This window comes from Oncorhynchus nerka, linkage group LG12 (genome assembly GCF_034236695.1).
Source record: "Oncorhynchus nerka isolate Pitt River linkage group LG12, Oner_Uvic_2.0, whole genome shotgun sequence".
Taxonomy (NCBI): Eukaryota; Metazoa; Chordata; class Actinopteri; order Salmoniformes; family Salmonidae; genus Oncorhynchus; species Oncorhynchus nerka.
In genome coordinates, this window is record NC_088407.1 from 79,523,399 (window position 1) to 79,551,234 (window position 27,836).

A 27,836-nucleotide genomic window follows, 5' to 3' on the forward strand; every position below is an offset into this window, starting at 1 on the left:
CTATTCTATTTTCACAGTTCCAAGATCCAAGTATTCTTATCACATTCCCCTTCAATGTCTTGTGCACTTTGTCGGTCCTGAATAGTCATATGACTGTCACATCTTGTTTTTATCCTATAGTAATATAATATTTTCAGGTTAAGAGTGAGACTGAAAGAGTTCCTAACTCCCTCTCTCAGGATGTCCAGACAGAGGCTCCCTACCACCTGCTTCATCTGAAGGTAGAGGTGGAACGGAGCAAGCTAATGGTCTCCATGCAGGAGTGTCAGTCAGAGCTGACCAGAGAGAACAGACACCTGGTTGGCATGGGGAGTGAGAGGCTGATCAAGGAACACAGGGTGAGACTAGCTGTGTCAGGTTGATGGCTGTGGTATCTATCCTGATCTGATATGAGTGATGGTGATGCTCTCTATCCTGATCTGATAGGAGTGATGGCTGTGGTCTCTATCCTGAACTGATAGGAGTGATGGCTGTAGTCTCTATCGGTCATTCCATGGTGCAACTGAGTTTACTTTGCCATGATCACATTATCTAGCCCAGTGGTTTTTATAGTCCCATACCCCTTCAAACATTCAACCTCCAGCTGCGTACCCCCTCTAGCACCAGGGTCAGCGCACTCTCAAATGTTGTTTTTTGCCATCATTGTAAGCCTGCCACACACACACTATACAATACATTTATTAAACATAAGAATGAGGGTGAGTTTTTGTCACAACCCGGCTCGTGGGAAGTGACAAAGAGCTCTTATAGTACCAGGGCACAAATAATAATATAATAATAATCAATAATGTTGCTCTTTATTTAACCATCTTACATGTAAAACCTTATTTGTTAATCGAAAATTGTGAATAACTCACCACAGGTTAATGAGAAGGGTGTTCTTGAAAGGATGCTCAAAACTCTGCAATGTTGGGTTGAATTGGAGAAAGTCTCAGTCTTAAATCATTTTCTACACAGCCTGTGTCTGTATTTAGTTTTCATGCTAGTGAGGGCCGAGAATCCACTTTCACATAGGTATGCGGTTGCAAAGGGCATCAGTGTCTTAACAGCGCGATTTGCCACGGCAGGATACTCTGAGTGCAGCCCAATCCAGAAATCTGGCAGTGGCTTCTGATTAAATTCAATTTTCACAACCGTTTGTTGCAATTTCAATGAGTCTCTCTTGTTCAGATATTGGTAAGTGGACTGGAGGCAGGGAATGAAAGGGATAACGAATCCAGTTGTTTGTGTCGTCCGTTTCGGAAAAGTACCTGCTTAATTGCGCACCCAACTCACTCAGGTGCTTCGCTATATTACATTTGACATTGTCAGTAAGCTTGAGTTCATTTGCACACAAAAACTGATATAATGATGGAAAGACCTGTGTGTTGTCCTAGTTAATGCAGACAGAGAAGAGCTCTAACTTCTTAATCATAGCCTCAATTTTGTCCCGCACATTGAATATACAGTGGGGAGAAGTTTTTGAGACACTGCAGATTTTGCAGGTTTTCCTTCTTACAAAGCATGTAGAGGTCTGTAATTTTGATCATAGGTACACTTCAACTGTGAGAGATGGAATCTAAAACAAAAATCCAGAAAATCACATTGTATGATTTTTAAGTAATGAATTTGCATTTTATTGTAAGTATTTGATACATCAGAAAAGCAGAACATAATATTTGGTACAGAAACCTTTGTTTGCAATTACAGAGATCATACGTTTCCTGTTGTTCTTGACCAGGTTTGCACACACTGCAGCAGGGATTTTGGCCCACTCCTCCATACAGACCTTCTCAGGATCCTTCAGGTTTCGGGGCTGTCGCTGGGCAATACGGACTTTCAGCTCCCTCCAAAGATTTTCTATTAGGTTCAGGACCTTGAGATGCATCTTACGGAGCCACTCCTTAGTTGCCCTGGCTGTGTGTTTCGGGTCGTTGTAATGCTGGAAGACCCAGCCACGACCCATCTTCAAAGCTCTTACTGAGGGAAGTAGGTTGTTGGCCAAGATCTTGCGATACATGGCCCCATCCATCCTCCCCTCAATACGGTGCAGTCGTCCTGTCCCCTTTGCAGAAAATTATCCCCAAAGAATGATGTTTCCACCTCCATGCTTCACGGTTGGAATGGTGTTATTGGGGTTGTACTCATCCTTCTTCTTCCTCCAAACATGGCAAGTGGAGTTTAGACCAAAAAGCTCTATTTTTGTCTCATCATGACCTTCTCCCATTCCCCCTCTGGATCATCCAGATGGTCATTGGCAAACTTCAGACGGGCCTGGACATGCGCTGGCTTGAGCAGGGGGACCTTGCGTGCGCTGCACGATTTTAATCCATGACGGCGTAGTGTGTTACTAATGGGTTTCTTTAAGACTGTGGTCCCAGCTCTCTTCAGGTCATTGACCAGGTCCTGCCGTGTAGTTCTGGGCTGATCCCTCACCTTCCTCATGATCATTGATGCCCCACGAGATGAGATCTCGCATGGAGCCCCAGACCGAGGGTGATTGACCGTCATCTTGAACTTCTTCCATTTTCTAATAATTGCGCCAACAGTTGTTGCCTTCTCACCAAGCTGCTTGCCTATTGTCCTGTAGCCCATCCCAGCCTTGTGCAGGTCTACAATTGTATCCCTGATGTCCTTACACAGCTCTCTGGTATTGGCCATTGTGGAGAGGTTGGAGTCTGTTTGATTGAGTGTGTGGACAAGTGTCTTTTATACAGGTAACGAGTTCAAACAGTTGCAGTTAATACAGGTAATGAGTGGAGAACAGGAGGGCTTCTTAAAGAAAAACTAACAGGTCTGTGAGAGCCGGAATTCTTACTGGTTGGTAGGTGATCAAATACTTATGTCATGCAATAAAATGCAAATTAATTACTTAAAAATCATACAATGTGATTTTCTGGATTTTTGTTTTAGATTTCGTCTCTCGCAGTTGAAGTGTACCTATGATAAAAAATTACAGACCTCTACATGCTTTGTAAGTAGGAACCTTGTGAAGACTTACAGAAAACATTTGACCTCTGTCATTCCCAACAAAGGGTATATAACAAAGTATTGAGAAACTTTTTTTATTGACCAAATACTTATTTTCCACCATAATCACAATGTGATTTTCTGGATTTTTTTTCCCTCATTTTGTCTGTCATAGTTGAAGTGTACCTATGATGGAAATTACAGGCCTCTCTCATCTTTTTAAGTGGGAGAACTTGCACAATTGGTGGCTGACTAAATACTTTTTTGCCCCACTGTATTTATTTGGCGTACCCCCGACAGCATTGTGTATCCCAGTTTGGGAATAGCCCATGTAGAGAATGTGTGGGGACCCCTAGCCTGGTACTATGACAGTCACTGTGCTGGTCCGCAGTGCATATTTCAGAAAAGCAATTAGATTAATTTAGCACTTGATGTCTCCCTGTGAGAGAGTTTGTCACATGAACAATGCACCTTTACCGTCCTGCAGGACTTCTTCAGGGAGAAGGGTCCTCAGTCTCTGTGTGAGAAGAAACTACAACTGATAGAGGAACTGTGTCAGAAGCTTCCAGACAGCAACCCAGCCCACCAGACCCTGGACAGCTCTAAGAAGGCCTACTCTGAGCTCTGGGAGGAGATAGATAGCACCCATCACAATCTGATGCAGCACCCTGATAAGTGGGAGGAGTTTAACACCAGGTAACAAGGCCTCACGAATGATACTGATTCAAGACTGTCACAATCATGATTTGTATCATTGTTAACATAACATATCATTTTGTTTTGTTTTCTTAGTCACTCACTATCCACATTGATGCACTGACTAATGACACACCACCAATCCTTTTTAACCTAATGAAAACTGAAATATTAGATGGCTATACAGTATGATCATACTTTGCTCATGTTCATCCCAGGTTCTCCGAGTTGTCAGCCTGGCTTTCGTCTAAAGAGAGCCAACTCAGACTGCTCAGGAACAGAGCCAACGACCCCAGCAAGCACGGACAGGTCAAGGCCACCATCACAGTAAGTATGATGGGAATTCCTCATGCACTGTGTGTTAGACAAGGCAGAGATTTCACAGACCTAACCTAATATCCATACTGTATGTCCTGAAGCAAGCTATTATTCACCTAGCCTCGTATCCATACTGTTTATCCTGAAGGCAGCTATCACTGATCTAGCCTCGTATCCATACTGTATGTCCTGAAGGCAGCTAACACTGATCTAGCCTCGTATCCATACTGTATGTCCTGAAGGCAGCTATCACTGATCTAGCCTCGTATCCATACTGTATGTCCTGAAGGCAGCTAACGTCGCCATACAGCATACATGTCATGGTTCTCCAGTAAATCACTGGGAGCAATATAGAGTTTATGTGCCATTGGTCTGTACCTTGTTAACCCACAGCTCTTACGTTATGGTGCATGGCAACAATAGAGTTGGCTTCAGTACATACAACATGGATTTGAGGCTATCACAGACTTAGGTAAGCTTGATAACCTATGCCACTCCCCGCTCTCCCCTCTCCAGGAGCTGAGGAACGATGCAGAGCTGCAGGAGGGGAACCTGGGCTGGCTGAAGTCCCGGCTGGCTGTGCTGATAGAGATCTGCTCCGAGACGGATGCACAGAGTCAGGCTGGGGCAATCAATAAACTTTACACCAACTTCAAGGGCCTCCTCTCCTATCTCACTGAGGTAAGGAAAGACTGGGACTGCAGCTGACACTGTGCTCCTCCCAAATATATTTGTGTGTTGTAGGGGAGGGTTGAGAGCAGAGCAGAAGACACATTTCCGATCAACATAATATGGACAATCAAGATGTAAAAAGTGTTTGAAATAAGCTTGCGAGCACTGAAGCATACTGTCATCCTTACCTGCTCACCAGGACACACAGTCAGAAGAATCACAGCATTAGATGGCTAGCCTGGGTGCCAGTCTTTTCTGTTCTCTTGTACCCACAATGCCACACTCCCTCTGTCTTTGGATTGTCAGTCCACTCTTAAGGGTGATGTTAGGATCGATGGTATGTCGTATCACTGAGTGAGGCCATATCATTTTCCACTGTGTTGTCTCCTTGTCTGAAAAAGCTATTTGTTGTATACTAGTTGGTTTTTACAATAAAATATAGATTTATGAATCAATTGTCCTGCCAAGAGTTAAAGAACAGTTTTCATATTCAGTTGGTTCCAGTGTTAATCTACCTTGGTTTTAAAACGGTGGTGATAGCGTTTCCTTTTTCTCTATATTGTTTTTGAGAGTTGCTGAATGTAATTTCTTTCCTCTGTGTTCTTGTCTCCCAGTCTGAGAAGGTGGTGCTGGCGGTGGGGGACTGTGTGCAGTTCAGGGAGGAGGTGCGTGGTGCACTGGATGAGCTGGTGCAGGGTCAGCAGGAGGTACACCTGGAGGTGACCAGGATACTGGACTCTGAGACCGTCAGGGAGGCCCAGCAATTGCTCCAGGTTCACCAGGTAAGTCGGACTGGAGTGGAACTGATTGGCATCTGACTGTAAGGCGCTACAGAGGGTAGTGCGTACGGCCCAGTACATCACTGGGGCCAAGCTTCCTGACATCCAGGACATATATACTACTGTGTCAGAGGAAGGCCCAAACATTTTTCAAACACTCCAGTCACCCAAGTCATAGACTGCTCTCTCTGCTACCACAAGGCAAGCGATATCGGAGCTCCATGTCTTGAACCTAAAGGCTCCTTAACAGTTTCTACCCCCAAGCCATAAGACTGCTGAACAATTAATCAAATGGCCACCCAGACTATTTACATTGACCCCCCCTTCCCTTTGTTTTTACACTGCTGCTACTCACTGTTTATTATCTAGTCACTTTACAAATGACCTTGACTAACCTGTACCCCGCACATTGATTCGGTACCGGTACCCCCCGTATATAGCCTCCACATTGACTCGGTACCGGTACCCCCCGTATAAAGCCTCCACATTGACTCGGTACCGGTACCCCCCGTATAAAGCCTCCACATTGACTCGGTACCGGTACCCCCCGTATATAGCCTCCACATTGACTCGGTACCGGTACCCCCCGTGTAAAGCCTCCACATTGACTCGGTACCGGTACCCCCTGTATAAAGCCTCCACATTGACTCTGTACCGGTACCCCCGTATAAAGCCTCCACATTGACTCGGTACCGGTACCCCCCCGTATAAAGCCTCCACATTGACTCAGTACCGGTACCCCCCCGTATAAAGCCTCCACATTGACTCGGTACCGGTACCCCCCGTATAAAGCCTCCACATTGACTCGGTACCGGTACCCCCCGTAAAAGCCTCCACATTGACTCGGTACCGGTACCCCCCGTATAAAGCCTCCACATTGACTCGGTACCGGTACCCCCCGTATAAAGCCTCCACATTGACTCGGTACCGGTACCCCCCGTATAAAGCCTCCACATTGACTCGGTACCGGTACCCCCCGTATAAAGCCTCCACATTGACTCGGTACCGGTACCCCCCGTATAAAGCCTCCACATTGACTCGGTACCGGTACCCCCCGTATAAAGCCTCCACATTGACTCGGTACCGGTACCCCCCGTATAAAGCCTCCACATTGACTCGGTACCGGTACCCCCCGTATAAAGCCTCCACATTGACTCGGTACCGGTACCTCCCATTGACTCGTATAAAGCCTCCACATTGACTCGGTACCGGTACCCCGTATAAAGCCTCCACATTGACTCGGTACCGGTACCCCGTATAAAGCCTCCACATTGACTCGGCACCGTACCCCCGTATAAAGCCTCCACATTGACTCGGTACCGGTACCCCCCGTATAAAGCCTCCACATTGACTCGGTACCGGTACCCCCCGTATAAAGCCTCCACATTGACTCGGTACCGGTACCCCCCGTATAAAGCCTCCACATTGACTCGGTACCGGTACCCCCCGTATAAAGCCTCCACATTGACTCGGTACCGGTACCCCCCGTATAAAGCCTCGCTATTGTTATGTCATTTTATTGTTATTTTTTAAATTTGGATTAGATTGAACTATTCTCAAAGGTTCCTGCAATGTTAAATAATTGAGTTTAGGCAACAAACATTGATATGGAGCTTTATATTGTATTAATGAAAGAAAATGATGCTTTTTGTGGTTGTAAAATAAAAATATATATATATGTGTATAACGTCATAATGAACAGTCAAAAAGTAATACACTATATGATGTTTACAGCTTGTAAATGAGATTCAAACACCAAACACGTTGATTGTCTCCTCTCTCCTGCCTGCAGCAACAGCTGAAGCGTCTGCGTATGAAGAGGAAGGATGTACAGCAGCAGATCGCTAGGGGCCGTCAGCTACAGGCTGAGGAGGGGCTGGGGGAGACCTTACAGCTGGACCTGCAGAGTCTGGAGACAACACTCAGCAATATGGACCACACCATGGACTCACAGGAGCAGGAGTTAGAGGTGACCTCTCTCACTAGACTGTACCTTCTGGGGTTATTGGAATTCCTCTTGCTCTTGTTCCAGTGCTTTAGGGTCAGTTTCCTAGACACAGATTAAGGTCAGTCCTGGACAAAAATGTATGTTAAATAAGATCCTGTATTTAAAATGGTTCATAGTCCAGGACTAGGCTTAATATGTGTCAGGGAAATCGCCCCATTAGCTGATGTCTTTTGTTGTGGTCTTAGTAGTCTGCGTTACAAAGCTGACCTGTCTAAGATGAAGATGTAACAGTACAGAACATAACAAGGTGTTGATCAATGTCTCCATGTGCTCCTCTGTGTATTGTCTGTGTACTGAATGTCCCCATGTGTTCCACTGTGTATTGTCTGTGTACTGAATGTCCCCATGTATTCCACTGTGTATTGTCTGTGTACTCAATGTCCCCATGTGTTCCTCTGTGTATTGTCTGTGTACTCAATGTCCCCATGTATTCCTCTGTGTATTGTCTGTGTACTCAATGTCCCCATGTATTCCTCTGTGTATTGTCTGTGTACTCAATGTCCCCATGTGTTCCTCTGTGTATTGTCTGTGTACTCAATGTCCCCATGTATTCCTCTGTGTATTGTCTGTGTACTCAATGTCCCCATGTGTTCCTCTGTGTATTGTCTGTGTACTGAATGTCCCAATGTGTTCCTCTGTGTATTATCTGTGTACTGAATGTCCCCATGTGTTCCTCTGTGTATTATCTGTGTACTCAATGTCCCCATGTGTTCCTCTGTGTATTGTCTGTGTACTGAATGTCCCAATGTGTTCCTCTGTGTATTATCTGTGTACTGAATGTCCCCATGTGTTCCTCTGTGTATTATCTGTGTACTCAATGTCCCCGTTTGTCCATCTGTACATGTGTTTATTATCTGTGATCAATTATCTGTGTCCCCAGGTGTCATGGTATTAATCTGTGTATTGAATGTCCCCATTTGTCCCCAGGTGACTCTGTCTTCGTGGCAGGAGTTTGACAGCCAGCAGAGGACAGTGCAGGAGTTTGTTACCAGGGCGCTCTCTGTCATGGACAGAGACCTGAACTTTAGCAGCCCAGAGAGCCTGGCTACTGAACTGGACCAGGCCAGGGTGAGTGAGAAGTGAATTTAGTGAACATGTTAGTGTGACAGTTGACACTTTTGAATGATAGTTGACAGTTGGCAGGGCTGTTGGAATCAATCAATCAATCATTCAATCAATCAAATGTATTTATAAAGCCCTTTTTACCTCAGCCAATGTCACAAAGTGCTGTACAGAAACCCATCATAAAACCCCAAACAGCAAGCAATGCAGATTAGAAGCACGGAATCCCATCCAGTGTTGGCAATTTAGCGTCTTTGTCTCTATATAACGAGTTTTCAGACCCCTCCGGGGACTTTATTGGTGAAAGAGTCTTGCGCCAAATTCCACTCCTTTTCAGGCTGCCTTTGAGGAGATTTGACTCTGTGTTTTGGGGGGGGGGGGGGGGGGGGGCGGAGTTTCATAGCATTTAGTGACTTTTCCCACTGCCACAAATAAGGGAGGGAGAAGCTGTCTGTGCAACAGAAGTCACAGTAACTGTGCACACACAGGCAGAGAACCTCGAGGGGAGAGGGAGTGTGGCGGGAGAGGGGGCCGAAAACATTACGTCGGGGACAGCAGCTCTGCCACAGCAAGGCAAATAGGTGCTGTGATGTTGTCGTGGCAATGGCAAAACGTAATCTGGGAAGTTCTAGCAACAAATCAAGGAGCCAATAGCATTTTAAAAAAAAGTTTTATTTTTATTTCACCTTTATTTAACCAGGTAGACTAGTTGAGAACAAGTTCTCATTTGCAACTGCGACCTGGCCAAGATAAAGAAAAGCAGTTCGACACATACAACAACACAGAGTTACACATGGAATAAACAAACATACAATCAATAATACAGTAGGAAAATCTATATACAGCATGTGCAAATGAGGTAGGATAAGAGAGGTAAGGCAATAAATGCCATGGTGGCAAAGTAATTACAATATAGCAATCAAGAATGGTAGGATGTGCAGAGGATGAATGTGCAAGTTGAGATACTGGGGTGCAAAGGAGCAAGATAAATAAATATAGTATGGGGATGAGGTAGATTGGATGGCCTATTTACAGATGAGCTATGTACAGGTGCAGTGATCAGTGATCAATTCTCCCATCAAGTGTATATTTGGGTGATTTAGGCTCCTTATCGTGTCTTTATCTTTCAAGGTTTGCTATTCAGGCTAGATATTGAGATGTGAAATTAAGATTTTAAAACCTTTCAAGAATAATTCAACCTAGTCATATCACAAAGTGTCAGTGACATTCTGACTCTCACATTCTCCGTTGCCATAACAGGTGCTTTTAAAGCAGAGTGAAGCAGAAGCCTGCATGGTGAACACCCTGTTGAGGAAAGCAGCAGAGATCCAGCTTGGCCCAAAGAACACCACCTTGCTACTGGAGCAAGCCCGCTCCCTCAGCGAACAGCTGGACAAAGTGGAGGCTGGCCTCAAGAAAGAGTAAATACAACACCTCCTCTCTCCCTCCTTCTCCTCCTGCTCCTCCTCCTGCTCCTCCTCCTCCTCCTGCTCCTCCTTCTCCTCCTGCTCCTCCTTCTCCTCCTGCTCCTCCTCCTCCTCCTGCTCCGCTTCCTCCTCTTCCTCCTAGTCGAGAATCTAATCTGAGCCTTTATTCATAAAACGTCTCAGATTAGGAGTGTTGATCTAGGATCAGTTTTGCCTTTTAGATCATAATGAAAAACATTACATGGAGAGGGAGGACCTGATCCTAGATCAGCACTTCTACTCTCAGACACGTTTTGAATATGGACTCGGAACTCTTTGTTGTGTTGTTTAGCTACCCAGTTTTGTGATAAACTCAATTAGTCGCACTCTTTTCTAGCACCAAGGCTCTTGATGGGATGAAGAATCAGTGGACTCGGTTTGGGACAGAGTTTGAGGCCTTCTCCTCGTGGATCTCTGAGAAAGAGAAAGAAATGGACGCTCTAAAGAGTTCTGCTGCTCCATTTGGACAACAGATCAACACAGTAAAGGTACTGTCAGCCACCTCTGCATTTCCTTTATATGTTCTACCACATTTTCTCTAGACAGTATGCACAACATCTAGACAGTATGCACAACATCTAGACAGTATGCACAACATCTAGACAGTATGCACAACATTTAGACAGTATGCACAACATCTAGACAGTATGCACAACATTTAGACAGTATGCACAACATCTAGACAGTATGCACAACATCTAGACAGTATGCACAACATTTAGACAGTATGCACAACATTTAGACAGTATGCACAACATCTAGACAGTATGCACAACATCTAGACAGTATGCACAACATCTAGACAGTATGCACAACATCTAGACAGTATGCACAACATCTAGACAGTATGCACAACATCTAGACAGTATGCACAACATTAGACAGTATGCACAACATCTAGACAGTATACACAACATTTAGACAGTATGCACAACATTTAGACAATATGCACAACATCTAGACAGTATGCACAACATCTAGACAGTATGCACAACATGTTGATGATTTACAAGATTTTCCATCTTTGACTCAAATCAGTGATCAAATCAAGGTAGCTCATTCCAACAGATCATTCATACCTTAATAACTTGAATGACTCAAACTGTGAACCTTTAAACCATTAAAACTTGCATACAGAAATTATCTGACAAAAAAAAACAGGATAAAGCCATCTTTATCCTCCTCCCTCCTCCCAGGCCGTGGGTGTGGAGCTGGGGGACAAGGCAGAGGTGTTATCCCAGCTAGAGGCCCACTCCCAGGCCCTGGCCCAGTTCATCTCCTCTGGTGAGGCAGCCCGTATCAAGGCTCGGCTCACCCAGATCGGCAGGTACTGACGTGTGGATGTTTTTACCTACCTTAGTTGAATGCCCTGACTGTAAACATGTACATGTAATGGAAATGCACATTTCTCTGGATAAGAGCATCTGCTAAATTACAGAAATGTTGATGTAATGTAAATGAATGTATTTACAGATGGTTTTAACTACATTTCTTTTTTTGCAGGGTTAATAATTAATTGCATTATATACTGCATGTTAAAGTTAGTCATAATACTGTATATTGAAGTCTTGTGCTGGACAATCCAGTTACTATGTGTTTTATCTATGCAAGGCTATTTTGCTTTGTGCTACCAAAAGTTGCTGAGTGTTATCTTTTCATCTGCAGATACTGGGAGGAGCTCAGGGAGAGTGTGGAGCAGCTAGAAGGACTGCTGCAGGAGAGCTCCTCCACACAGCACCGCTTCAACACCAGCCTGGAAGAGGTACGACTGAAATAAAGACTTTGGTCTATTCTCGAGTAACCTCGGGAGAACGAGTAGAATTACCACTTGCTATACGTCACTACTGGAACCAATGAAAATAACCCTTCGTAGTGTTAGAGGAAATGATGAATGTCAAAATCAATGATTGGCGGAATTATGTTATTTAAAGGCCAAAACAACACTTGGTGATCTCCATAAGAAACTGAACCATCCTGTCACTTCCTGTACCTCCTCGTCAGAGACCTACAAATGTCTCCAGAACCACATGGTATGTCTTTCTCTCTGGTTTCGTCATTACGATGTATTGACAACTACTTATTTAATGACTTGCTTAGGCTACTTCATTTTACTAATTTCATGTCAGACATAAGGCCACAATGGGTTCCTTCTACTGTTTCCTGTTCTTGGAGATACACATTTTAAACTTTAAGGTTGTACATTTACAATGTCTCCATGGCACGCTATCACGAATGAGGTTCTGACATTTTATTGATGATATTGTCTTGCTGTTTTTTCAATACTGTTGTCTTTATAGAGCTATATAGTACATAATAAATAGTCAGGGTTGGGGAGTTACTGGTTACATGTTATTGGTTACATGTAATCTGATTACAAAAAAAACTGTAACTGTAATCAGTTACATTATCAGCAAAACGATTGTAATCAGATTACATATAACTTAGAAAAATGAGTTGATTGCTTCTTGGATTGCTTTTAAAATTCAGCAAAGATGTTTGTGAAAAATGCAATATGACACCATTCTGTTTTCTCAATGACATTCAATTTATAATTGAAAAAGGCGCAAGTTTAAGTTTGTTCCACCTGAGCAAGTCTGACCACAAGTCCAAGTCCAAATCAAATGTGTTCATGGATCCTTGTAGTCTTCTTCTAATGCCTCTTAAAGCGAAAGTAATCCAAAAGTAATCTGAGTCCATTACTGTGTTTGGGTAATCTTGTATATAGTGTTGTATTAGTCAAATGTATTTAATTCTGTGATTTATCCCCCTAGGATGTGTCCCAGAGCTTGGAGAGCCTGAAGGCAGCCTTGTTGCCCCTGTCTGCTGGGGCACGTAGACTCAGTGACAGGGAGCAGGCTGAGAGGGCCGTGGCAGCTCTACAGACCAGCTATGACCAGAGTCTAGGGCAGGCCAAAGAAAAACAGAACACACTGGAGACAGTGCTGTCTCTATGGCAAAAGTAGGAAGGCCAGGCTGGAGGGAGACATTTTGGTCTGGTTTCCCGGGCACACATTATGCCTAGTGCTGGACTAAAGCATCTAAAGAACCTTGATCTAAAGCTATTTTTAGTCAAGGCTTAATGTGGATCCGGGAAACCGGCCCTTCAGCTGTGAAATATTGGTGTAAAACATTTGTTTTTGAAGTGCCCGTCTTGTTCTTAAACTTGGATACTTTGTTTCAGGTATGAGAAGGATCGTTCTAGCTTTGTATCCTGCTTGGAGAGATGTGAGTCTACATCCAAACCTGAGAGCCATTGCCTGCCTGCAGATAAAACCAAGTTGGAGAGTGAGCTGCAGGACCTGCAGGTACAGTAAATTCATCAATTTTCAATCCATGTTCCTGGACTGATCCTGCAGAGCTTCCATTTGCATTTAGGGCCAGTTTCCGAGACATAGATTAAGCCTGAAGATTCTCCATTGAAAGTGTTTTTATCAAGGCTTGCTGGCATAGATGCTCAACAAAAACTTATCTTCTGTAGAACTTGCAGTCTGAGGTGGTGTCGCTGGAGCCCCTCCATGATGGCCTGGTGGCCTCAGGGACATCCCTGTACCCCACCGCCCCAGAGGAGAAGGCAAGGCAGCTCAGTGATGACGTGGAGCAGCTGAAGAAGAGATGGAACTCCCAGAATGAACTCATCCCTCACAGGTCAGTCAGAAGATGGTGTGTGTGTCACTCGGTTCAGCAGTAACACATTGATTCAGTCAGGCTGCTTCCAACATTACTATATTATGTAGTGCACTGCTGTTGACCAAAGCTCACATACCTCATTCCAGTCTGACCCTCATTGTTGGCAAATGGATCCTGTACATCTTCCAAATCAAGTTGTTTTGGTCACATCACATTTCCAACTTAATTACGTCTTACTGGTACTGACAGCACACAGCATTGTAGAGGTACAGTGGTGTGAAAAAGTATTGGAGCCCTTTCAGATTTTCTCTATGTTTGCATATTTTCAATACTGAATGTCATCAGATCTTCAACCAAAACCTAATATTAGATAAAGGGAACCTGAGTTTACAAAAAAATAAAATAATAGTTAGTTATTTTATTAATTTAATTAACAAAGTTATGCAACACCCAATTCTCCCGTGTGAAAAAGCATGTGCCCTATTACACTCAATAAGTGGTTGTGCCACCTTCTGCTGCAATGATTGCAACCAAATACTTCCTGTAGTTGTTGATCAGTCTCTCGCATCGCTGTTGAGGAAGTTTGGCCCACTCTTGCATCCAGAACTGCTTTAACTCAGCGGGATTTGTGAGTTTTCAAGCATGAACTGCTCCTTTCAAGTCCTGCCACAACATCTCAATCGGGATTAGGTCTAGACTTTGAATAGGCCATTCCAAAACGTCAAATTGGTTGCTTTTTAGCCATTGTCATGTGGATTTGACAGTGTGTTTGGATCATTGTCTTGCTGCATGTTCCAGATGCGCTTCAGCTTCCAGCTCAGAGACGGATGGCCTGACATTCTCCTGTAGAATTCTCTGATACAGAGCACAATTCATGGTTCCTTCTATTAAGGCAAGTCGTCCAGGTCCTGAGGCAGCAAAACATCCCCAAACCATCACACTACCACAACCATACTTGACCGTTGTTATGATGTTCACTGTAGAATGCAATGTTTGGTTTTCACCAGGCATAATGGGACCCATCTCGTCCAAAAACGTGACTCAAGTTTGCCAAAAAGCACCTGGAAGCACTTGGATGATCATCAAGATTCTTGGAAGGATGTTTATGGACAGATGATTTAAAAGCATAACTTTTTGTAAAGGGGGCAAATACTTTTTCATGGCACTCACTGTATGTGATTTTCCTGTTATTTGTATACTGTACAGAATCAAGGAGCTCCAGAGCCAGCTGTTCCAGGTGGAACAGTTTGACCAGTCCTTGTTGAAGTTCTCTCAGTGGTCTGAGAACCTCCTCTCCACCCTCCACTCAACCTCCCTGGTCAACATCACTGACCTGCAGCCTGCTGTGGCCCAAGTCAAGGTATAAACCATGGTCAACTGGTCATTCGTGTTTTTTTGTCTGACTGTTCTACTACAAGAAATGCATTTTTATTTTTATTCCTCCTCATCCCCCTCCTCTTCCTCCTCTTGCTCCTGCTCGTCACCCTCTGTACCCTGTATGGTCTGCTGTAGGAAACACTAGCGGCTCTTCAGAAGCAGAGTGGTGTGAGGGAGAGCTTGGAGCTCCAGACAGAGGGGCTGTGTGCCTCGTGTGAACCCCAGGATGCTCAGCTCCTCCAGGGGAGACAGGTCAACAGCCTACAGCCCTACCTGGAGGTCCAGCAGCTGGCTGAGCTCCGGCTGGACTGCCTGGGGAAGCTGGAGGCCTTCTTGGAGGTAAGAAAAAGGTCCTACAACAGGTGTGTCAAACTCATTCCATGGCGGGTTTCTTTTTTTAAGACCTAGAGAACCAGCTGAGGGAGTTCTTTACTGATTAGTGATCTTAATTCATCAATCAAGTACAAGTAATGAGTGAATACCTGCAGACACTTGACCCTCCGTGGTATGAGTTTGACACAGATGACACCTACAACATAACCGGATCATTTGAATAACCATTTTCATAACCATTTTCATAACCATTATCCTAACCATTTTCATAACCATTTTCATAACCATTATCCTAACCATTTTCATAACCATTTTCATAACCATTATCCTAACCATTTTCATAACCATTTTCAAAACCTGGGTTAAAGGTTTGGGAAAGTCATTAAAAAGTGGTTAAATCTGCTTAACATGTCAGAGCCCAAAATAAAAGCATCTGTGTTATGTCTCCTCCCTTACAGACCCACGGTGCGGCTGTGGGGGTACTACGAGGCTTGAGGCATACGGTGGAGAGTTCAGGGAGCTGGGACCATGGTCGGGTGGAGGAACTACAGAGAGAACTGGAGGCCATCGTCCCAGACATCAGCAGTCTGGAGACCCTGGCAGCCGGCCTGGACAGCAGCCTCTGTAAAGGTATTTATATTGTTTATTTCATATCTATTGTTTATTATATGTATGTTTTCCTCTGAAGCACATTGTGTTACTACCTTGCTACGAAATGGGCTTTACAAATACCATTTGATTTGATTTGATTGAAGGCCACCTCCACATGGTGAGCGGTGTGGATGGGTCTGGGTCCCGGACGTTGTGCCGGGTGCTTGCTGATGGTCTCAGCGGCGAGCTGGACACAGTGAGGAATCTGCTTGGGACCAAGCAGAGTGAGGCAGAGGCCCTGGGAGCGCTATGGAGCTCCTTCAGACAGAGGAAGGAACAGCTGTTGAAAAGCGTGGAGGACATCAAGGAGAAGGCGGACCACCAGAGCCTCAGAGAACCCAGCCCACTCGCCCTGCAGCAGAGGTAGCTAGGATTCTGGCCAGTGTTCTTGGTGGTTTCAATCATGAGTTCAATTTTCACATTATCTCTGGATGAATTGTGAATAGCTGGCTGTAACACAGTCTTTTCTTCTTTGGTGTCCAGGCTGCGGTTCTTTAACCAGCTGGAGGATGAGCTCCAGTCTCAAGAACACGAGGAGCAGTGGCTCAGGGACAAGGGTCAGCAACTAGCCCAGAGAGATGCAGAGCTGGCCGGGGAGGTTCTCAGGGAGATCAGCCTCTTGGAAACCACCTGGGAGGATACCAAGAGACTCATAACTGACAGGTAGGGTTCTGTCTTCAGCCTCAAATTTTGAAGACCAAATTATCTTGTATAGTTGCTTATATCACAATCTAAACTCATCACACACATGTAAATAGCAGCAAACTTGTGTAGATATTTATTTATATACTGGATTCCTGACATAGCTATGTGCTATATCTACTGCTGTACACATCATCCTTAGTATTTCTTGTGTACGTATGTATAGATTGCATAGATTGCATTTTTATACTGCTACAGTGCTATTTGGGTTGTTTTGGATTCATCCCGCCATTCTTGAATTTATTTATTCATTTTTTACATTGAATTGTTTGACATTTGACAGCATTGTTAGCAGCTAGTAACATAAGCATTTCACTGCACAGCTATAACACCTGCTAAACTGTGTACACGACCAATACCATTTTATTTGATCTAACGTACTGTAGCTCATGCAAGAGAGTATATGAACACTTCGACAATTCAAATCCAGAAGCACAATTTCACCCCACAATTTAGTCATTTGAAGAGATGTGTGTTGTCAGGCAGGAGCAGTGCAGTGTTCTGATGGAGCTGATGAGAGAATACCATAACCTGAGGACATCCATAGCCGCCACCATGGAGAACACTGAGGCTGACATCGGCTCGGCTCTGAAAGACCACGAGGAGACCAAAAGATCGCTGGCTAAGGTTAAGATAATGACATTCATCTCAGTTCTCGTATGAACCTGTATACAACTTTGATGCAAAAGGTTTACATTAGTACACAGTTAATAGCTATTATCTTATTATTGCTACTATGATTATACATTGAACTGGGGCGACAGGGTAGCCTTGTGGTTATAGCGGTGGACTAGTAACCGGAAGGTTGCAAGTTCAACCCCCTGAGCTGACAAGGTACAAATCTGTCGTTCTGCTCCTGAACAGGCAGTTAACTCACTGTTCCTAGTCCGTCATTGAAAATAAGAATTTGTTCTTAACTGACTTGCATAGTTAAATAAAGGTCAAATAAAAAAACTTCAAAATAAAAGTAATCACTTTTTAAAAAATGTGCTCTTCTTTTTCACTGTTTTCTCACCTGTACTGATACAGCATGAAGCAGTGAAGGCAGAGATGTTGGCCAAGCAGAGTGAGCTGGACCAGTTCTCCAGTAAAGGAAAACTTCTGCTGTGTGATCTGAAGAAGATCCCAGACTGTGAGGCTCAGCTGATGACGACAGACATGCAGACTCTAGTAGACCAGTGGCTCGAGGTAAGTCTACATGGACAATAGGGACACACACAATTGAATAGAAAACAAGAGGTACAATAGTGATAGTGCCATTGGAGTCCAAAAGATCAGACTTGACTTGACCTTTTTACTCTGACTGTAAGGACCATAGGTCATCAGGAAGAATGGACCCCAGAAAGAGTAGCTGCTGCAGGAGCAACAGCTTATAGGGATCCTTGACTTGACTTAAACCCTTTGAGACATGTTTCCCGGAAGCCTAGTCCTCGACTAAAAAGCACTTTCCCTTAAGCATGCTTTTTTGTCCAGGAGAAGGCCTAATCTGGGCCTGGGAAACCAACTCTTTTACTCTGTGAGGAGCATAGGTCATCCGCTGCTCTCTGTTTTGGGACATAGTTCCATCTATGAGTATTTTAGTTTGTCCATCTCTGTTAGTTTGTCCATCTCTGTTATTACCAATCTTGTTCTCCCGTGATTTATTTTGCCCGCACAGTTTTGTGAATTTACAGAGGTTGATTTAGTCCCTTTACATTCCAGGTGTCTGAGAGGGTTGAAAACAACATTGAGCATCTGAGCCAGAGCCTGGCGTTGTCGGATGACGTGCAGCAGATCAGTGAGGAGATCGAGGGCTGGACCAACAGCTCAATGATGGAACTCAGTGAAAGCCTGAATAACCTCATTGGCAGCCAGAGAATGGAGACCAGACTCTCTGCGTTACAGGTAGGATACATGGATAGAGTCACACATTCACAGAAATAAGATATTCCTTACTACTGTCATTTAAGGGAAACAGTAGAGGAACTTAAACGGGGTCTGTTACCTGCCGAGTTCAATTAGTTGGACTGAATTTCAGACGTTCCAGTCCTGCAGCTGCCAAATCCAAAGTGCTCAATCTCTATATTAAACTAGAAAATCTAGTTGTCTCTCTTTGCCTCCCCTCTCTCTCTATCCAGTTGGAGATGGGGAAGAAAGAGCACCAGCTTGTGACCCTGCAAGGGAAAGTGTCAGAACTGAAGCAACTCAACTGTAGTCAGGACACTCCCGCCAAACTACAGGTACAGCACACGATTGGCTTGAAGCCCAAACTTCAGACATCTATAGTTTAGCAAATTCTTCTTTGAAGTTCTATAAGTTCAGGGCAACTTTTTAACTAACTGACACAATGTGAGTTTCCCTAGGATCATTTTAAATCCATTGGTAGGCAATGGATGGACAATAGTGCTAAAACATTTAGGTAAACTCATCCGCCGTTGATTTGCCCCATACAACTTCAGCAGGAGCTAATCAATATTCTGTGTGTTTATTTCAGGTGCTGGAGGCGGACCTGAGGAAAAAGCTGAGCCAGGTGCAGAAGCTATGTGAGCAGGCCAAGGGAAACCTCAGGGACTTCAGCTCCCAGAGGAAGCAGTTAGAGGACTACATTACCCACATGTCTGATTGGCTGAAGAGCTTAGAGCAGTCCCTGACGAGCTCACCGATTGGCTCTGACCTAGAGGACATCTGCAGAGTCAAGGTAGAATTGAAACAGGTTTTACCTGAGATTTTACTTGACTTAGTCCTCTTGGCCCCCAACATAGGGCATCCACCATCGCTTTCTACCTCACTCTTTCCTGAACAAGGCCTTTTCCCTCTTCCCGACTATACTAAGTTCTTGTTCTGAGAGCTCACACTTGTTATTATTTATATTATTATTGTTGTATGTGTTAAATTCGTATGTATGTAAATTGCATAACAGGACCTCCAGAAGGACCTTCAGAACCAGCAAGGCAGCATAGATTCCACCAGGGAGAGCTTGAACACTCTGTGTCGGAAGTACCCTTCTGAGGAGCTGGCTGGGCTGGGTAGTGCACTCACTGACCTTATCAAGGGCTATGAGTCTGTCAACCAGCTTTCCTCCAGGACCCTGGCCTCACTGCAACACGGCCTGCAAAAACACTTCAACGGTGAGGATGGCTGGTTCCTAAGAGGGGTTATAATTAAGAGGCGTGGTATATGGCCAAGTTTATAATAGGAATAAGGCACCTGTGGGTTTTGTGATATATGGCCAATATACCACGGCTAAGGGCTGTGACCAGGCACTTTGTGTTGCGTCGTGTGTAAGAACAGCCCTTAGCCGCGGTATATTGGCCATATATCACAAAACCCACAGGTGCCTTATTCCTATTATAAACTGGTTACGTAATTAGAGCAGTAAAAATAAATGTTTTGTCATACCTGTGGTATACGGTCTGATATACCACGGCTGTCAGCCAATCAGTACACTATTCTGTTCTCTTTTATTCTGTTCTGTTCTATTCTTTATTTGTTCTATTGTAGTCTAACTAGACTACTCCCGGAGTAGTCTAGTCTATTCTAAACTACTCTGGGACCATGACAATGACAATATAATGAATAAGATGATGATGGTGATGATGATGATTTCTCTCTCTTTTCTGTAGAGCTGGTTCGGGAGTTCCATAGCTGGCTGTCTGGGCAGAGGGAGGTCGTGAAGGAGTGCTCTGACCAATCAGGAGACACTAGCATCGTGGAGCGTAAACTCCAGAAGCTAAAGGTACAGTCCGAACATAGCATAGAACCCATAGAAACCATAACCCTCAAATATACTATTAATCCTCAATCGCTTAGGGTCGGTTTCTTTGACGCAGATTAAATCAAATCAAATTTATTTATATAGCCCTTCGTACATCAGCTGATATCTCAAAGTGCTGTACAGAAACCCAGTCTAAAACCCCAAACAGCAAGCAATGCAGGTGTAGAAGCACGGTGGCTAGGAAAAACTCCCTAGAAAGGCCAAAACCTAGGAAGAAACCTAGAGAGGAACCAGGCTATGTGGGGTGGCCAGTCCTCTTCTGGCTGTACCGGGTGGAGATTATAACAGAACATGGCCAAGATGTTCAAATGTTCATAAATGACCAGCATGGTCGTATAATAATAAGGCAGAACAGTTGAAACTGGAGAAGCAGCACGGTCAGGTGGACTGGGGACAGCAAGGAGTCATCATGTCAGGTAGTCCTGGGGCATGGTCCTAGGGCTCAGGTCCTCCGAGAGAGAGAAAGAAAGAGAGAAGGAGAGAATTAGAGAACGCACACTTAGATTCACACAGGACACCGAATAGGACAGGAGAAGTACTCCAGATATAACAAACTGACCCTAGCCCCCCGACACATAAACTACTGCAGCATAAATACTGGAGGCTGAGACAGGAGGGGTCAGGAGACACTGTGGCCCCATCCGAGGACACCCCCCGGACAGGGCCAAACAGGAAGGATATAACCCCACCCACTTTGCCAAAGCACAGCCCCCACACCACTAGAGGTCTAGGTCTAGGCCTTAAGTCTAGGCCTTGACTAAAATCTATTAACATTTTCCCTTGAGTCTGCTTTTTTGTCCAGGATTAGATTTAATCTTGTTCAAGTCAAATCAAATCAAATCAAATGGTATTTGTCACATACACATGGTTAGCAGATGTTAATGTGAGTGTAGCGAAATGCTTGTGCTTCTAGTTCCGACAATGCAGTAATAACCAACAAGTAATCTAACTAACAATTCCAAAACTACTGTCTTATACACAGTGTAAGGGGATAAAGAATATGTACATAAGGATATATGAATGAGTGATGGTACAGAGTAGCATAGGCAAGATACAGTAGATGGTATCGAGTACAGTATATACATATGAGATGAGTATGTAAACAAAGTGGCATAGTTAAAGTGGCTAGTGATACATGTATTACATAAGGATGCAGTCGATGATATAGAGTACAGTATATACGTATGCATATGAGATGAATAATGTAGGGTAAGTAACATTATATAAGGTAGCATTGTTTAAAGTGGCTAGTGATATATTTACATCATTTCCCATCAATTCCCAATATTTACATCATTTCCCATCAAGTGTTTCCCTTGACATGTTACCTCCTATCCTTTAGGGGGCGCTGGAGCGTGTGGAGGACGGGGAGGTACGTCTGACTCAGGTGTGTGAGGAAGGGGAGAAGCTCCTGCTCCACCTCCCTAAGGCCAGTGCTGGCCAGGTGCAGCAGCACCTCTCCTCCATCCAGCAGGACTGGGACCGCTATGTTGAGCAGTGTAGACTCAACCAGCAGGCCCTGGAGGACAGCACTGCACAACTCAATGGGTAAAATATACTTGGGATGGATCTCAATAATATAAAGAGACTTTGTCTCCTCCTCTCCTTTCTTTAATCTTAACTTATCCAGGCCTATCCAGGTGTTGCTCTTTCACATCAGTACAGATGGGGGGGGGAGACTAAGAGAATTTAGAATTTTGAGCTTTATAATATTGAGACGCACCCTTGAAGCGCAGGAGTGGGCCTCAGGAATACAGTCATAGATGTGAGTCCCTGACTGTGACATGGTCATATAATATCTCTGTCTGTCAGGTTTGAGGGGCGTCTGAAGAGGCTGAGGCAGTGGCTGGAACACATGGAGCAGAGGGTGACCTCAGAGCTGCCTGAGGAGAAACACAGGGGTCTTGAGAAGGCAACACTGGAGGGGGTGGAGGAATACCACCAGGAAGTGCTCAAAGAGAGGGACTCTTTCGAGCGACTGTGTCAGGAGTCACAGGTCTTGAATGAAGGTGGACGGGGCGACGGTGGCGAGACGCGGGCGGCTGCAGGGCTGCAGTCTCAGCACCAGGCTCTGCTGCGGAGGGTGAGGGAGAGGCTGAGGTGCTGCCAGGTAAACCTACAGGAACAGGAAGCATTTAAGGAGACCCTGCAGAGCACCTGGTCCTGGCTAAACGGGATGAAGGAACGACTGGGGACCCTCAATAGTACCCTGGGGAACAAGGTGACGCTGGAGAAGAGACTGGGACTTGTACAGGTTAGTAGAATCAAGAATTGGTGTGCTCAACTCAATAGTCCTTGAATAAAAGTATTTGGGTGCAGGGTTGGAAAGGCATATCAACTGGAAAATAACATTTCTGGTACAGGTCAGACAAAATGACCCTAATTGACTCTGCACAAAAGTAATGCCCTATATAGGGAATAGGGTGCCATTTCAGATTGGCCCTAAAATAGACACCTTACTTTGGTCTTTAGCAATATGATAGCTTGATTTGTTTTGACACTTCCTTCGTGTGTTCCAGGACATCCTGTTGATGAAAGGCGAAGGCGAGGTGAAGCTGAACATGGCGGTAGGGAAGGGCGAGCAGGTTCTGAAGCACCACAGTGTGGAGAGTCAGGAGGCCTTCTGCTCCCAGTTACAGAACCTGAAGGACGCCTGGGCCAGCATGCTCATGACCTCCATGAGTTGTCACAGGTACTGTACACTGTTGTATTTCCTATCTATCTATCTATCTATCTATCTATCTATCTATCTATCTGTCTATCACCTCTGTTTATGTTTAATCTCTACATGTGTGTATCCTCCCTCAGTCGTCTGGAATGGACGGTAGCCCAGTGGAGTAACTACCAGGATAGTAAGGGGCAGCTGCAGCAGTGGATGGAGTCTGTGGAGCAGGAGGTGAGATTCGGCTGAACGCACTAGTCTTTTCTTACTACCACTGATTTAGCATGTATGGGCTATTTTGAAGGTTTCACTTGATTGATTGTGATATATGGTGGTTTTACCTTCCTTATTTGAATGCACTGATTGTAAGTCACTCTGGATAAGAACATTCGCTAGATTGCTAAAATGTATTAGTAATCTAATGATATATGTAAATGTAGGTGGGTCTGGCCCTGGACCAGCAGCCAGGCCTGAAGGAGAAGGCCTATCTCCTGGAGCGTCTCAGAGCCCTCCAGGCTGACGTGGAGGCCCACGCAGCACCACTGGCCAGGCTGACAGAGACGGCTGCAGAGCTGCATGAGAAGACAGGTGACCAGGCCTTTGGACCAGAGCAGAGAATGGAACTCAATGCACACTTCGCTGACATTACCGCTGTCGTCAAGGTAATCAAGCTCTGCTCCTAGAGGATGGCAGTTAAGTACATATGTCTCTCCTTTGTATAAGAACATTAAGTCTGACGATAATGGTAGAAACCATTTTCTTTTTGTGTTATTAGCCGTAATCCATCTAGTTTGGTTGTTGAAACAGACTTTGTTAATGCATCTAGAAAATATCCTAACAGTCCTGGTTCACAGTGTACTCTATGGGCAAACAGCCTAACCCAGTCTCTATATGCTGTCCATCCCCCAGGGTAAGGTTCAGGCCATGGAGAACAGAGTGACAGAGCATGAGCACTACCTGGAAGCTGTGAGGGACTTCAATGATTGGCTGGCCTCTGCCAAGGAGGAGCTCCAGCGCTGGTCTGACCTGTCAGGAGACTCCACCTCTGTAAACAGGAAACTTGCCAAAGTCCAGGTGAGGATGTTCAAGCATCACTTACAGTATCTCAATGTCCATCACCCCCTTGTTGACACATCATAGGGAAGCTTATTATAGTTTAGTCCAATGCTACATTTTAAAAGTAATCATTATAGATGAGAAAATAAGAAGACTCACAACTCACAATATTTGAGGCACACAGGATCATAAATACATGTTACCCTCACATAAAGAAATGTGTCTCTCTCTTAGTCTGCGTTTACCCTCTATAGGACATCAGAGTGACAAATGGAGAATAGTCAGTTAGCTAATAACAGTCGTAGTCAGTTGCAGTAGCTAACAACAGTTGACGTAGTTGGCAGTAACAGTAACAGTTGAATGTTTCCTGTTTCATTGTTCCATGTTCCATGTTCAACTTCAGGAGCTGATAGACTCCAGGCAGCGTGGCCGAGAGCGTCTGAGCCGGGTGCAGCGTTGTGGGGCTGCAACGAGGGACCACACTGGCTCCGCGGGCTTCGAGGCAGTGGAGAGGGAGGAGGCAGCCCTGCTGTCTGCCTGGGAGCAGTGGGAGCGCGGGGCACTGCAGAACAGGGCAGGCCTGGAGACTGCTCTCTCCCAACTCGCCAGCTCCGAACAGGAGTTTAACTGCTTGGCTGCTCAGCTGGAGGTGGACCTGCAGGAGTTTAGCAGTCAGCTACAGGAGTGGAGACACAGGCTCTCTCATGTAGAGGGGAAAAACAGTAGGGAGGAGGCTGTGCAGGGCTGGCAGATTGCAAAGGTAAGGCTCATTTGTAGGTGTTCTTAAAAATACTGTTTAAAGGCTCAATGCAGCCTTTTTACCTCAGTATGAAATCATACGGGTCCATCCCGCGAGGGGTCCAATCTGGGCAGTGGGTGGAGCTACAGTGCCTTAATAAACTATTCATACACCTTGACTTATTCCACATTTTGTTGTGTTATAGCCTGAATTCAAAATTGATTAAATATATTTTTCTCTCTCGCACATCTACACACAATACCCAATAATAACAATGTGAAAACATGTTTTCAGAAATATTTGCAAATTTCTTGAAAATTAAATACAGAAATAGATAATTTACATAATTATTCACACCCCTGAATCAATACGTGTTAGAATCACATTTAGCAGCGATTACAGCTGTGAGACTTTCTGGGTAAGTCTCTAAAACCCCATTTCCACTGGCACTTAAAATTAGGGAGAAATTCTATCTGGCTCGAATGGAATTCTCAAATTGGAGCTGGGTCGAGGGAAACCTGGGCCAGTACAGCCCAGTTTCACAACTGGTGCCAGCTCGATTAGAATTCTGGCTAGTGAAGCACTTAATATGCTTCAACCAGTTGATCACTGCTGGAAGCTGGCTCGTCTGGGCTTGTTGCTGTTAGCTAGCACATGGAGAAGCAATACTGCAGTAGTTAGACGTCACAATTACCACCGGATCCTTCATTCATTTTTACACAAATAAACTTTTTTGGAGAACAGTCAGCCCATCATTTCTCATTTCTGGAGGAAGTGGAAACGCAATTCAAGCTAGGCAACCTAGGTTGACTTCTAAGTGCCAATGAAAACGGGGCTTATGAGCTTTGCACACCTGGATTGTTCAAGATATGCACATGATTTGCAAATTCTTCCATCTCTCTAGTTGGTTGTTGATCATTGCTAGACAGCCATTTTCAAGTCTTGCCATAGATTTTCAAGCCGATTTAAGACAACATTGTAACTTGGCCACTCAGGAACATTCAATGTTGTATTGGTAAGCAACTCCATTGTATATTTGGCCTTGTGTTTTATGTTAATGTCCTGCTGAAAGTTGAATTTGTCTACCGGGGTCTGTTGGAAAGCAGACTGAAACAGGTTTTCCTCTAGGATTTTGGTGTGCTTAGCTCTATTCCATTTTTTAATCATAAAAAAGTCCTGGCTGTTGACAAGCATACTCATAACATGATGTAGCCACCACCATGCTTGAAAATATGAAGAGTGGTACTCAGTGATGTGTTGAGTTGGATTTGCCCCAAACATAACGCTTTGTAGTCAGGACATAAAGTTAATTTGTTTGCCATATCTTTTGCAGTTCTACTTTAGTGCCTTGTTGCAAACAGGATACATTTTTGTTTAATATTTTTTATTCTGTACATGCTTCCTTCTTTTCATTCTATCATTTAGGTTAGTATTGTGGAGTAACTGCATTGTTGTTGATCCATTCTCAGTTTTCTCCTATCAAAGCCATTAAACTGTAACTTTTTTTAAGTCACCATTGGCCTCATGGTAAAATCCCTGAGTGGTTTTCTTCCTCTCCTGCAACTGTTCGTAAGGACACTTGTATCTTTGTAGTGACTGCATGTATTGATACACTATCCAAAGTGTAATTAATAACTTCACCATGCTCAAAGGGATATTCAACGTCTGCTTTTTACATTTTTACCCATCTACCAATAGGAGCCCTTCTTTGTGAGGCATTGGAAAACCTCCCTGGTCTTTGTGGTTGAATCTGTGCTTGAAATTCACTGCTTGACTGAGGGACCTTTACAAATAATTGTATGCGTGGGGAACAGAGATGAGGTAGTCCTACAAAAATAATGTTAAACACTATTATTGCAAACAGAGTGAGTCCATGCAACTTATTGTGACTCGTAAAGCACATTTTTACTCCTGAACTTATTTAAGCTTGCCATAAAAAAACGGGTTGAATACTCAAGACATTTCAGCCTTTCATTTTTTATTAATTTGTAACAAATTCTACAAACACAATTCCACTTTGACATTGTGTGATATTGTGTGTAGGCCAATGACACAAAATCTCAATTTAATACATTTTTAATTCAGGCTGTAACACTACAAAATGTGGAAAAAAGTCAAAGGGTGTGAATACTTTCTGAAGGCACTGTTTCTTGACTGGCCAGCTTGCTAATAATCACTAGACAGCCAGGGAGAATTAAAAACAAATCCAAAAACGATAGAGGATTTTTTTTGCAAATACAGTATAACTCATTTTCAGTGCCGGCCCTCCGGACTTCGTTGAAGACCGAATGCGGCCCCCAGGGCAAAATGAATTAGACACCCGTGGTTTATTGCAGCCATTGTTTTCCCAATATCAAATCATTTATGGGTAACAATTAAGTACTGTGATTGTTTTCAATTAAAATAAATACATGTTAAAATTATTCTTAGCAAAGAGCAATTTCTCAAGCAAGAATGGTGATAGGACTGTCTGGGAGTGGTCTGAGTAGAGAGGGAGAAACTGAAAATGAACTGTTATTGGCAGAGAGGTTTGGAACTGTCTGTCACGTTGGTAACAATGATTTGGAAGACAGGAGCAGGAATGCGTAATAGGTTTTTTATTCAGCCCAAATTACGGCGTGCCGTGTAAAGACACGGGTACGAAGACAAAACCAACACGTAACTAAACACAGGGTAGAAACCCAAAACAAAAGAGCGAGGAGTACCTCGAATAAATAACACACCCGCACAATGATTAACACACTGGACCAGACCCTTAATCATCTGCACAATCCACAATGGCGCGAAAGCCAAAACCCACAGCACAGGTACTCACACGCACCAACGGACATTATAACAATAATCGACAGGACAATGGTGAACAAACACACACACTTATACAATTACTAATCAATGGGAATAGGGGCCAGGGGTGTGTAATGAAAGTTCCGGAGGGATCCGTGACACTGTCTTTCTTATTGGTATATTAACTAAGTCGGAGGGCCA

General features: G+C 44.2%; 1 protein-coding gene across 1 annotated transcript in view; it reads left to right on the plus strand.

Annotated features, from left to right (window-relative positions):
- Window positions 1–27,836, plus strand: part of LOC115138845 (nesprin-1-like) — a 195,657-nt gene that overhangs the window by 65,453 nt on the left and 102,368 nt on the right. Inside the window, 34 exon segments of the mRNA XM_065025814.1 lie at window positions 180–338; window positions 3,437–3,645; window positions 3,864–3,972; window positions 4,480–4,644; window positions 5,250–5,417; window positions 7,207–7,383; window positions 8,350–8,490; window positions 9,745–9,905; window positions 10,288–10,438; window positions 11,147–11,277; window positions 11,616–11,712; window positions 11,882–11,980; window positions 12,722–12,909; window positions 13,132–13,255; window positions 13,429–13,595; window positions 14,784–14,937; window positions 15,090–15,293; window positions 15,746–15,917; window positions 16,043–16,301; window positions 16,422–16,601; window positions 17,123–17,267; window positions 17,670–17,828; window positions 18,342–18,524; window positions 18,758–18,859; window positions 19,114–19,317; window positions 19,540–19,747; window positions 20,243–20,355; window positions 21,737–21,942; window positions 22,207–22,648; window positions 22,914–23,086; window positions 23,203–23,290; window positions 23,497–23,718; window positions 23,966–24,130; window positions 24,516–24,872. Coding sequence (XP_064881886.1) covers window positions 180–338; window positions 3,437–3,645; window positions 3,864–3,972; window positions 4,480–4,644; window positions 5,250–5,417; window positions 7,207–7,383; window positions 8,350–8,490; window positions 9,745–9,905; window positions 10,288–10,438; window positions 11,147–11,277; window positions 11,616–11,712; window positions 11,882–11,980; window positions 12,722–12,909; window positions 13,132–13,255; window positions 13,429–13,595; window positions 14,784–14,937; window positions 15,090–15,293; window positions 15,746–15,917; window positions 16,043–16,301; window positions 16,422–16,601; window positions 17,123–17,267; window positions 17,670–17,828; window positions 18,342–18,524; window positions 18,758–18,859; window positions 19,114–19,317; window positions 19,540–19,747; window positions 20,243–20,355; window positions 21,737–21,942; window positions 22,207–22,648; window positions 22,914–23,086; window positions 23,203–23,290; window positions 23,497–23,718; window positions 23,966–24,130; window positions 24,516–24,872 — 5,982 coding nt within the window.